Source organism: Blennius ocellaris (genome assembly GCF_963422515.1).
Source record: "Blennius ocellaris genome assembly, chromosome: 18".
NCBI lineage: Eukaryota > Metazoa > Chordata > Actinopteri > Blenniiformes > Blenniidae > Blennius > Blennius ocellaris.
The window spans coordinates 11,081,103-11,094,427 of record NC_137667.1 but is presented as its reverse complement, the minus strand read 5'-3'; the positions used below and the strand labels follow the sequence as shown (position 1 = coordinate 11,094,427).

The window sequence follows — 13,325 nt, the reverse complement described above, 5'->3', positions numbered from 1 at the left end:
GTGTTTCACTTTGAAACGGCTCCAAAGCGAAATTCACTTTCCTCCTCGCTGAATGATTTATAAAACAAACCACTGCTACTTTTTGAAGTAGCAGTGGCAGCTCTAATCCTGAGATGCCAAAACGATCTCAATTTAAGAGGCAGAGTCCCGCGCTTTTCTGAAGATATCAAAAGATGAACTTCAGGTAATGACTTTTACTTTTCAAAAATAGATGGATACCCTTCAGGAAATGAACTCTTCACAGACGGGGGGGAAAAAAAAAAACCCAGTCTTGATTCTCAGTTTGGATTGCGTGTAATGTATTTGAAGCATGTTTAGCCTGATTGAATGAGCAGGTGCCGCCTGTTAAGAGAGGCGGAGAGGAGCAGATGGTGAACAGAATCAGACTGAAGGAGAAAAATGCTGTGTTGGTTTCTCAAGTTTATTCGATCTGTGGTTATCAAAGACAATGCCCAAGAACATAAGTTATGAAAAAAAGCCTTCATGATCGGGGGGGGGGGGGGGGGGGGACTCTGAGTTCGATATGACATAGCATTATCATTTTTAAGCGTTGGCATATTTTCCTCATTCGTTTTAAAACAGCAATGTTAAAAAGTAAAAAAAACAAACAAACAAAAAAAAAAAAACCCCAAAGGAAACGAACAAACTGACGGACAGACGAGACAGCAAAGATGCCGAAATGGACATTATCTCCGTGGAGTGCTTCTTTTGGTGAACCTCGGGACGGCTCGAGTGTCTGTGTATGTGTGTGTGTGTGTGCACCATGAGTTCACCAAGACTCCACATAATCTTACCATTGTTCACTAGAGGTCACCAGCTAAGTGACTGGAGTTCACCATTGTTCCGAAGTGCTGATAGGCTGAGGACAGCCGTCGCCGCCAGTCTCCCGCCGGCCACACAAAAACGCTATTCATTCAGGAGGAAAGCTAGAAAATTAAAAACACACTGCCCACCAATAACCAGGCACCTGGTTGTGACATGGCCCCGGAGCCTGAAAACACCACACGCAGGCACGCTTGATCTCACACGCGCACGCACGCACACACACGCGCACGTCCATCCTCTTGCAGACACTGTACAGTATACAATGCACTAACCCCATACGCACAAAAATAAGACCATTAAAAAAACACTTGATAAAAGCACAATATGGTTTTGTAAAATTAATTGCACATGAAGAGACGAGGTGGAGGAAGCACAGTGAGAGGAGTGGGGGGAGGAAGAGGAGGAGGAGGAGGAGGAGAGGGGGGGTGATCATGGCAAAAGGAGGGTACAGTACATTCAGTAAACAAAAAGAGCAGGAAAAGAAAAAAGAAGAAGGCAAGATTAGAGTTTAAACCACCAAAAGGAATTAAATAAAAATGAAAACACTTTTTTTTTTTCTTTTCTTCCCAGTTTGTCATTTTTTTTCCAGTCATTGATTCCAAAGCTCACTCTGGGGTGTGCCAGTCTTACAGTAGTCCCAGTGTCATCTCAGGAGACAGAGAGAGAGAAAGAGAGAGAGAGCTCGGTCAGTTGTGTTGATTTTAATTGTTTCGTTTTTTTTCTTTTCTTCTTCTTCTTCTTCTCCTATTTAAAATCAGTGTTCACGTCTACATCTCTACAGACCCGACACGACGTCAGGCAGGGGAGTAGTGGTAGGGTGCAATTCTTCCATAACCCAACATATGCACAGGCATTTTACACACGCACACACACACGCACGCGCACACACACGCACACACACACACAAACAGAGTGCATTCTCATTCCTATCCCCCCTGGGTACAGGCTTCTTCTTTTCTTCTCAGCTTAGCGCATCAAGTGCGCCTCACTCTTCTGTACAAAAGCAGCCTCCTTCCCTGGAATCGGAGCCTATGTGTTTTTCCTCACTCCTTCTCTCTTTTTTTTTTCTTCCTTAAAATTCTTTTTTTTTTTCCTTTCTTCTTTTACTTCTTTTGAGAGTTGAGCAGTTTGTCTGCCTCGGGGTACATCGGGTACTTCACCGTCTCTATTTTCTCCTTCACCTTGTAGGAGGGGTAAAGGCCGGTGCGGCCCAGTTTGCGGTTGATGCCTTTGGAGTAGCCGTCCCAGTGGTTTCCGGCCACGCCGATCACGTCGCCGGGCTCCAGGGGAATGTCCTCGCTGTTGCGCGGCTGGTGCGGGTAGATGGCGATCTGATTGTGGGCGTTTTGGCCTCCAAAGTAGTAGATGTCATCCAGGGAGTAGAAGAAGGAGGACGCGTCTGGATGCAGCGTCTGCATAATCTCATAGGCCACACGGCAGACCTGAGGCACACAGAACCGCAGCCAGGGATTATTTTCAGTGTAGGATCTATAAATGTCTCGATAATTCTGCAGAGTTCCTGAACAAGGACAAAAGGACTCTTCTCTGGCAGCAATGCACATTTCGCCTGAGTCCTGATAAAACAGATAAAATGCTGTAATGGACAGTTAAATCCTTGAAGTGGGCTAATAAGGCCAAAATGTGAGAAGAAACTACGGAGCTCGCACACTTTCAGCAGGGCTGGCAGGAAGCCTATTCCCTTTATGTCAGAACCAGCTATAAAACAGCAGGCCAAAGTGGAAGACAAATGCCACTGTACCATGGGACCGGCATTTCATGCAGAGACACGCAAGTGAAAATTAGGCATCTGACAGTCACATGATTCTGTTGTTTTTCCAAAGGTTTTGATGGAACTCGTGACCAAGTGGAAACATCAGTTAATGAGCGTCACTTCGACAGCTTCCACATTCATGACTTTACCAACGTGAGAACATGTTGTTTGCTATAACCTTGTTTGTCACGCGTAATCAATGCGTTCATCTTATTGTTGTCTGTTTGTTCGTCCGTCACAGATTCATGGTAAAACACATGACCTGGCGGTGGACGAGGAGGCCAAAAGCCCTGAAAAAGTTTACTGTAGGACTTGTATCAAACTGTGGCTTGTGTATTTTGAGCACAGCATTATAGAGGAGAGACGCTTCAGCGACTAAATTATCAGCTATAGATATAAATGAATGTAAATCAGGTCGGCAAAACACAAGTTGACAATATCAGGATTTCAGTTAGTGACACAACAAACAGATCCCTTTCTTGTACATACCTGCATGACCCATTTGAGGATTCACATGAAATCACAAAGAAAAGGGAATGAGGTAGAGTTAAAATGTAATATGTATTCTTTTAAAATGCACACTGTGAGAACTGAACCTAATGTAAAGAAAAAGATAAGATGTGGAAAACGCAGACCATTTCAGGCCTATGTATATATATCTATCTTTTATTTACTTTATTGGTATTTGGATATGTATGAAGAATATATCCGGATTCTGTAGAAGATGTGTGGACAGGAAGTGGACCTCCTTGTTAAACTGTGCCTTACTTACTGGTCCACTGAGCTGAGTCGTCTATCTACGATGTCAATATGTGCTTGTATATTTGAAGCGTTCCCAGTGTCACGTACAGCAGCCATTGAACGCCACAGTTTTACTAAACAACAAAATGCTTTGATCATCATGCCCATCTCTCTTCATATTAGCTGGGAAAATGAAATGTTTCAACCATGAAAGTGTGTGATTTTGAGAGGTTTGCAGACAAGGGTTTCGAAATCCTTAAACCGTTACACCCCAAATAAATAAATATATATCAAATCAAATAACAATATGGAAGTCAAAGTGCCTTTGACAGTGTTGGGACTTTAGTCAGTGACACATCCGAATGGATTCCTTTATTGTGTTCAATCACCGCTTTCTTTCTTTCTTGTTCTACAAGGAAGCTGGAATTTAAATTCCAGTCAGTTCTGCGCTCCGTGTGTTAGTTTGAGCTGCTTTCATCCCAACGTCAAATCGATGCCAGCCTTCAGTATTCGAGTGAAAAACATCAGAATAAACCTTGGCGCTCTCGGCGACGGTGAACCGTGCGGTATGAGCTGACCTGCGAGGAGAAGGTGCAGACGAGGAAGTCGGTCTGTGACAGGAAGTGTATATCCAGGATGACTCCTCTCAGCGAGTTCTCGGTGTAGCGGTTGTGGAGGCCCGCCGACCACGAGATGGAGTTATCGCTGATGAACTCGTAGTCCGGGTACCTGGACGGGACAGAAAGCGCCGGAGCTCAAATACATTCACAAGCTGAAGACGGTGAAAAAAAAAAAAAAAAAAAATTTTTTCAACAGAAAGACACAGCTGTGACACTGACTTTGTCTTGGCCTCTTGCAGCAGGGACGGGTCGTCGGTGGCCAGGTAAACCCGCTTCTTGTCGACGTGGACGCGCCTCGCCAGATGTTGGAACTGTTCCTCCACGTGCACCATGTACTCCTCGATCGGATGGAAAGCCGCTTCCGTTCCCACTTTATCGGTCCTCCTCACGTGGACTCTGCACACACGACAATGAACAGCCGGTGTTACACACTTTAGCATCGAACCGCACACTTTAAACACGCGTTGTGTGAAAAACTGTTGTTTACCATTTTTGGCATTTGCAATCTCAAACACAAGGGTGAAAAAAAAACAAAACAAAAAAACAATCATGGCAGGAGGACTCAAGTTTTCAAAACAAGAGCATAGTTCTATCCATTACTCTATATCAGCTCGGATAAAGTGGGTGGCATAATGAAGAAAGACAGAAGTGATTGACAGAATGTCACCGTGCGCGGTGGGGAAGTGGTTCGCACCGCCGTGTCCGAGGTTCCCCTCGTGTGTATCCTGTTTATGCCCGTGTGACCGCATGACTTCCCTCAAGCCGTTTCCCCACAACACAAAGACATGCTTGGTTAATTGATCCGTGGTTCTGATTTGATTCGTCGGGATGTAATCGTGTGCGTGTAAAATTGTTTTCCAGCGAAGGTCAGGGGACGTGTTCGGAGCGCGCTCTGCCGTTCACCGCACGTCGGCTGCGATCGGCTCAAAGTGCGTGTTTGAGAGTGTAAAGATGTGACTGAAACAAACTTTTTAAAGTTTCAGTTTTTTTTGGTTAATCTGAGTAGAAATGTGCATTTTTACACTTAAATTGTGACAGTTATGGATCCCATTGAAAAAAAGTAAATACATCTGATCTTGTGGCATTTTGTAAAATTGTGAGATGCAGTACCTTCATGACATTAAACCTTAAAAGGACTTTTAAAAAAGTATATCATTAATGTGCAAACGCTACCATTCTTGATGCACTGCTATATACTGCATAATTACAATAAGTTACTAGTTCCTTTCACATCTTTTTCAGTTATACCCAATTAAACTAGTTTCACAGACATCTCCTGTTTAACACAACAAAGTTAAAGTTGGTTAGACTTTATTTATCATTCTATGTGTGATATAATGAAATTATATTGGCTGGAAAACAAAACTGCTTTATATAATGGCTAAGCCATATAAGAACTATTTTGCCCAAATTAAAACACCCCAAGAGATATTAATTGGAGAAAAATCCAAATAGTTGTGTTTTTTAACACATTCGTCAAAAGAAAAAGTTCTGTAACCTCAGAGTTGTTGAATAGTAACAATGCATGATTTATAAATTGCTCATAAATAAGAGAAACATGATGAGTGACTGCTGATAAGTCAATGAAAGCAGTGAGAAGTAAAAAAAAAAAAAGAAAATTTGTGAGGATGAAATAAATTGAATCGATTTCTTTTCATTCACATCGACAGAGTCTGGTTTCAACTGCATGCTGTTGAAGGTACTTTTCTTCTGTTGACAAAGTACAAAAAGAAGCAGCGCTTTAACTTTAATGGCATATTTGGGGGAAGTTTTCCATTGTTGGCGTGAACACAAACAAAAAATCCCCCAAAAATAATGGGACGGAAGGAAAAAAAAAAAAGTTAAAGGAACAGTCAACCACTGCCACATAAAGAGATGAAGTTTACAAAATGCAGTGAGAAAGAAAGAAATAACCAAGCCAACTGTTTGTTTGGGGTTTTTTTCCCTTCAGTGTCCTTGTCATTGCTTCCAGTATGAAAAAGGACAAAGAAAGTGCTGTCACCGGCTGAACATGTGAGAAAAAGAGCACAGCGTGAAAACAGAACCAAGGATGAGGGAGAACGGGAATTCCTCTGACACACAAGCAGCCCTCAAGCTGATTTTATTCCATTCAGAACTATTCAATTACAAAACTACCCAGTCACATCCGCATTCTACCTTCTGAATCTGAGAGGGGAAAAAAAACCCTTCCATAACAAACCCTTTATTGGCTTTGACTTCTTGAGAAAAAAATAAGGTGAACATATTCCTTTTGTCCAGATTGATAGAGTTCTACATTGGAGGTTTTCCAGACTCTCTACATACAAGTGCAGGGTCTTTTTATATTTATTTATTTTCTTTATTTTAAAGGAACTCAGATGAATTTGACCAATTTCTTCTTATTCAGAATTCAGAAGATAAGCAGCCTCTCCAACCTCAAGGTTAGCGCCACCTCGTTCTTCAAAACGACGTGGAAAAGAAAACGTTTAAGGCTCGGAAAAAGAAAGTAAAAGAGTAAACAGGCGCTTTTACAGCCAGAGATCAATCTGTGACTATCGAGGCGGCTTGTCTTTATTTACGAGTAAAATCAAAGCCGCAGAATGGAAGTGAGAACCGCCAGGAGGAGTGGGTGACATGCGTTGGGGTGTTTCATTGGTTCCCCGTGTCTCTGATTGGACTGAGGTCTCCACATCAGGCTTTTCCAGCCTTTGTTCAGGGCTCCACTCTCCCCTGCTTACTTGCTTCTTTCATGTCTGTCGGATTTTTTGTTTGTTTGTTGGCGTGAGCCCTCTTTTTGTCCGGCCCCTTTCTCTCTCTGTCAGAGCATCAGAGGCCACAGTGAGCTATCGCTTTGCTTTTAGCCATCTCCTCCTTCCTCCTCCGATCCCGCCAGCACTCTCGAACGCCACCGCCACAATAATTCAATTCATTTCTCTCCTTTCATACAGTATTGGCAAGGCAGGGGAATTCTCATGGTGGGTGTAAAAGCATACATTAAAGACATCAAACACACCCACACTAGATGCAGCAAGTGCTGATTCCAACACGTTGTGACAATAACAAAGATTCCGAAAACATTTTTGATTCGAGAATGACCTCGGTGATCCGGCTGCCGATCGGCTGGCGATGAGGACAACTGCAGCACCAGCTCCGAGGACCGGCCATGTGAGTTCTGACAAATGACATTTAAATCACAGCTTAAGCAACAAGTGCTTTGGATATATTTTGCAATTATAAATCTCGACAGAGTGACTACCTTACTAAGTCGTCGGACCAACAATCAGTTTCTGCAGCTTTCATGAGCCCAGAATAGACGTACGAGTCCCTCTAAGACAACAAAAATATTCTCTCATTCGGTGTTTTGACAATGTGGAGGAGAAAGAAGAAAGAAAGTCTCACATAGATACTCAGCTTGATTGATATTTTCTGACTGTGACGATTACATCGCATGAATCATAGATCAAACACAAACAGCGAGCTGTTCTGACTGACCTCTGCATGTTTGCTTTCACTTAAGATCTTCTTTTTTTCTTTGCCAACTCAGGATCCAGTTAGAGAGATACAAAGATACCGCTTAAATCATGAACAGTAGTAAAATTGATACGATTGTGTGAACTATTCCTGAAAACATGTACTAAATTTCATATCAATGAGGGATCAGATGAGGAGGAGACATGATCTCTGATCTCCACTTCCAACCCGCAGCCGACTGGATTCAACGGTCGGATCTATCCATTGATCGAATCATCCAATCGGCACCATGTTTATCCATATTTATACTTCATGTGTGTCGTCACCGTCAGCCTGAACAGACTCATCAAGAAGATATTTTAACATGAACAATAAGAAATCTGCCGAGTCATTTGGTGCTTTGAAAGTCATGATATGAAGCCGACATGGTTGAAGTGCACTTCAAGTTAAAACTATGTATTAATCATTAAATAAAAACCAACACGTTTTTAACAAGTCTTTTTTTTGGCGATTGGGTTTTGGCATTTGCTTATTGTTATTTCTCCTGGAAACGCACAAAGAAGTACATTTCTTACCCTCATTTTGGATATTTGCACACCTTGGAACTACTGTGAGACACCGTATTGTTTACAATATTACAGGTGGAATCACTAAAATGTAAAATACATACATGCAAAAATACAATACGTATTCCTAAAGTGATAAATCACAAAAGAGTAATCTGTTTTTTTTTTTTTTTTCATTCATTCATTCGACATTTTACATAGAAGCAGCGAGTGCACAATGACTAAAAAAATGTAATTAAGTTTTAAGGCTTGATTAGTTTTATGGACCACCACTTCAACAAAACCTATTGACAAAAAAATAATTTTTCAGTTACACAGTCAAACAATCCAATCAATTCCCTCTGTTGAACATTCAAAGCTCATCATGATCGGCCTCCATTCAGCCTCACAAACATATTAAAGCCATGAAGATCCTCTCAAATCCTCCAGTCTTCATGTGCAGACTATCCAAAAGTCCGACGCTTCTCTGTGTACCGTAGTCTGAGCTGGACCACAGTTGTTCCTCTCAATAAAGGCTGTTGCGTCACTAGAATCTTCTACTCCAGCACAGACTGGCTTGAAACCCAGTTTCAGGGGTGTTGAGCTCTTCGGAGACTTTCTGTGCCTTCAGCTGAACACCACCTCAGGTTACGTTCATTCTGTCCTTTACCTTCCTCAGTCAGTAATCATTCCCTCTTCAATTTATGTAAACCACTGTGAGGACTATACAATCTCCTCTGATTGTGATTTTCTGACTCTTTTTCTGCCCTCCATCTTCTTAAGGTTCGCTCAGTGGCGCGGGATATTTCAGCAGTTGGACAGCTCTCGTGTCATCTCAGCTGCATTGATCACCATCCGATTAAAATGAGCCTCTTCACTCGTCCTGTGTGGCTGATTAATTTGACCTGCTTTTGAGACACTTCTCTCCAGGTGATCGCTGAATTGCTCCACTTTTGTTCTAGACTCTATTATGTACAAGCCAAAATGTTCCTAAAGAAAAATAAAGTACAAACTGGAAACCAACCCGCCATGTTGTTGCTCTTGAGATAAATGCGGACCACAGTCTGAGAGCACAAAGTTTCTGCAGAATATATCATGCTTATCTTCACACAATCACACTCATGGTATAACTAGGTGTGACTCTCGATGGCCTCTTGTCCTATTGAAACAGTGCGAGTATTAACTTTTACTGGAAATTGCAGTTAATGTCTTTATCTCAGAGGTGAAAGGGGCCTGTCACTGAGAGGGACAATGCTCGATTGGGGTTTTCAGATGCTTTTCGCATATTGCCTTGGCTCCGAGGCCGGCAGCTTTAATAGTTTGTTTCACTATTGTTGTTCTCACCACAGCAAGCTTAGTCCTATTGTCACTCTGAATCTGCATCATATTCAATCAAGCAACTATGGATAAATTAGACTCCCTTATTTCATAATTGTGTGTCAATTCTGTAATTAAAGCTGCTTCTCCGAAGAGGTCAATTATTTGTTTCAGTCAGAGCAAGATTACATTTTTAGAACAATACAAGGGAAGCAAAGTTTTATCAGTAAAATTCCACTTCATGAATAACCCTCGTCATCTGGCAACAGATTCTGATTAAAACACTTTTTAAAGCAGCAAAAATGGAAAATAGTGGGAACAGGACTGATGATTATTCACCACAGTTACTCAAAGCAGGCAAGTGTTTTCGGGGGAAAATGTGCAATAGTATGTGATTGCTTTAACACCCAAAGCATAATTTGTGAGCTCCAATCATGTTGAATACACCTGACAAATAAAATCTTAACACGTGAACACGACAATTACACTTCTTGGTAACCATATTGCCATGGTGACTGTGTCTCTAATAGAAGCATTGGCCCTGCTATCTCTTTCCCGCCGACAATCCTTCCTGCCATTAGGCGGCATTAAATTGTGTCACGATGGGGCTGTGCTGATAGCTGCTTTTAGTCGCTGGCTTGCAGCCTTCCTGCGACTCGAGTCCACAGGGAGCAGCGTGGAGAGGGCGGCGGTGACTGAAGCGTGTGGGGGTCGGCTGGCAGTTGTTGGGCGCTCGGGAGACAAGCTGCCTTTCTCCCACCCGCTCGGTTCTTCTCCCCCCGACTTTCCCACCGCCGCCGCCCTATTGCCTTCCCCTTGCACCAACACTGTGAATCTCTTTCAACTCGGCTTTTGCGTCTCGCATTCACCCCTTCCTCCAGCCCGACTCTCGCCGCCGCCTTCCCCCCCCCACAGTGCTGACAGAAGCACAGAGGCACTTTGTTGCAACATCAGTGCAGAGTGGAGTGGCTGAATCAAGCGCTGGGAAGGAAGGCGAAAAGGGAAAAAAAAAGAAAGGGGGGGGGTAAAAACTTTGAGCTTCCCTCCCCCCACCCACACCCCTTTCTCCCTCACAGTATCACTGGGGAAAGGGTTATTGAAATGAAGTGCGAGGTAGAACAAAGTACAACGATGGAAATGTGTGAAAACTATGAGAGCCGGAGATTTGTGAGCATGCCTGGGGAACAAGACGGAGAGGCGAGTGTGAAATATAGAAAATCTGGAAAAAATCTTGGAGGAGAATGAACAAATGAAGACAGAGGAACAGTCACAAATGAGGGGGAAGTAAGATGGTGAGGATGAATAAGTTGGGTGAGTCACAAAAAAAGAAACCCCTGAAAAGATAGGGGGGGGGGGGGGGGGGGGGGGGGTGACAAAAGAGGGCTGGGAGAGCGAGACGGCAGCCGCTGGGGTGATGAAAGGCAGAGAGGTAAGAACCAAAGAGAAAAGAGCAATAGAAGGCAAGCCGAACAAGAGGGAGCGAGATCTGAGCAAAGCCGGACGGGAGAAGTGAGGGAGGCCAGTGACGAACACTCGCAGCCAAATGCAGAGGGAAACAGAGAAGCTATGAGGGGCAAGAAGGTGGCGCAGGCACCGCCGATTTATGGATGTGACTTGGGAAGGAGATGACAGAACTAAACCAGGCTGACTTCAAAACCTATTACAAAATAACTCCCAGCGTTTGTTTTAAAGTGCTTCCTTTACCAGACGGGTGGAGTCAGCCTCACGGGACCGCATAGAAACCTTAGACAATCGCAGCAGCAGTGGCTGAATGTCACTTTCTCATCACTGACAGCTTTACTACACATTATCTATCCTGCCTTAATATGCCACATCCCCTACCCTCCCGTTCGTAAAGCCAAGTAGGTTCAAAACAACTGACGAAAATTATTTGCAAAGTCACATTTGATCCGGGGGGAATTATTTATGAGTCGAGAGAGGCTGGCAGACAGAACGTGATTGTTGCTTTGCTGAGCGGGAGAAGCAAACAAGTAAATAAACAGCTCAACGTGTCCAAGTTGTTTCTTAGAAAGCTGCCGTCACAAGTCGATCGCAGTGTTTTTTTTGCCAACACGTAAGTCCCAGAAGGCCAGACAAGTGAATGGTGTTCATTTATTTCGCGATGAACAATTTCAAGTCCCAAGTCGGCTTCATACAGAGAGAGGGGCGTCTCTGGAGATGGCACAACACCGAGTAGCCCCAATGAAAGCTGACACGCTTTCAAAGTCTGAAATCAGCCCCAGTAACAACACATTTGGAATGGTCTGATCTCATCTGCAACATTTATGCCATGATTCATAAAAAGTTATATTTGGACAGAGAGGTACCCGCTTTTTATTTAATCGAGAAAAGCACTTAAAAGGTATACTTTCTTCAAAAGAAAACACTGTAATTGTTTTATGGCGTTTCTATTGTCAGCTCCAATATGAACCATCTTTGACACTGGGGCCTGTTTGTCTCTCCTGGAGACGCGCATGTTTAAAAATAGGTGAGTTTTATTGTTCGTTGGAAAAAAATGGTTAGACAACTTCTTAAAACATCCAGGTACTGCTGGATTGTGGTACAGCAGGAATATATGGGAAGATTTTTGGAAATATTTTTATAGCTGGTCCTGAATCACAATATAAAAACAGTAATAAATGTAGAACTTATATATATATACTCCATCCATCTATCCTCTCAACCTTCTTCATCCTGTTTTGGGTTGTGCGACATGAAGCATGAAGAGCAGGTGACAATCTCACATGCATATTTTGGACTGCAGAAAGGAAGTAGATGCACCTGGAGAAAACGCTCACGGGATGAAGGTGTAAACTCCCGGCCTGGATTCAAACTCATGACAAGTATTTAAAAATAAACAGTGATTCACATATATGGATATTTGTAGATCTTTTCATGTTGCTGATGCTCATGAAATAGATTTGTTTTGCCCTGTACAGAGGATGCACAATTTTTTTTTTTGTTTTCTACTATCAAGATGAATAATACGTTTTTTCCCCCCACATTCTGCATTGTTCTCTTCAAACATTAGTTTTTTTTTTTTTTTTTAAGTGTAATTAGTAATCTATTCAACTGGGATAACTGAAATCATTCAAGACAAGAGCCACACTTCTGTGACCGTCATTAAGTGACTATTGTTTGAAAATGACAGGAAGAAATGCAGATGTTAAGAAATATGGCTGCTTGACCAATAAAGGGTTAACACTTTCATATTTATAGCACCACCTATACTGTGTAAGTCGAGCCAGCTATAACAAAAAAACAAAAAAACAAAACTGCAGCGCCTATGTTGTCTCCAATAAAAGGAAGTGTCAGCTGATACCCCGGTGAAGCTGTTTGATGTGTTTTTACGGTGGCAGGATGACAGTGGAAATCAGTGACATGGAGGAAAAGGATATGTCAGACTTTGATAATACAGATAATTCATGTGAGCACATTGGAATAAACTGATTGTTGTTTGTGGCCTTTTCATGACATTTGTTGACACCAATATTAACACTACAGCCGGCCTCATTCTTCATTTAAAATAGGCTGCCGAGGATAAAAGAAGTGCTGTCATGCCATTCATTTTTTTGCACCACAACAAAGGTAGTAGAAAAGCCTCCCTTCCCTTGTCTGGGTTGTATTGACAAATTCTGAATTCCCTACAGTGATGCATTTAGTTATATAACGGCTCTATGCAAAAGACCGTAACATTGGATGAGTATTTGTTGTGGAGATGCTAATGGGGACAACAAAGAGAAGACAGAATCAGGCACACAATACCAGCACTATTAGAAAAACGAACCTCAGAGTCCAGAATGATGAAATTTCTTTAAACAAGTTGATTTGCATGAATATGAGCAGTGTGAGCGTGAGCGGAGCCGTAATGAAAATGGAAAAGCCTTCCAAGGATAGATGAAGGTAGAAAAATAAACACAAACAAAACAGTACTATCAAATTAAGTTAGGTTTAATACCATTGTATTAACCTCATATTAACCTCATCCGAAAGTTGTTTGTATTCCACCGCATCCCTTATGGCTATGTCTGTGTTTTCCCATCTCCTTTGCTTTGA

General features: G+C 42.4%; 1 protein-coding gene across 1 annotated transcript in view; it reads right to left on the bottom strand.

Annotated features, from left to right (window-relative positions):
• Positions 1 to 508: 508 nt before the first annotated feature.
• fut8b (fucosyltransferase 8b (alpha (1,6) fucosyltransferase)) overlaps positions 509 to 13,325 on the bottom strand; it is a 102,524-nt gene continuing 89,707 nt past the window's right edge. The window contains exons 8-10 of the mRNA XM_080514307.1: positions 4,177 to 4,353; positions 3,916 to 4,066; positions 509 to 2,267 (exon numbers count right to left, since the gene is read on the bottom strand). Coding sequence (XP_080370433.1) covers positions 1,929 to 2,267; positions 3,916 to 4,066; positions 4,177 to 4,353 — 667 coding nt within the window. The 3' untranslated portion in view covers positions 509 to 1,928. The remainder of the gene's footprint in view (positions 2,268 to 3,915; positions 4,067 to 4,176; positions 4,354 to 13,325) is intronic.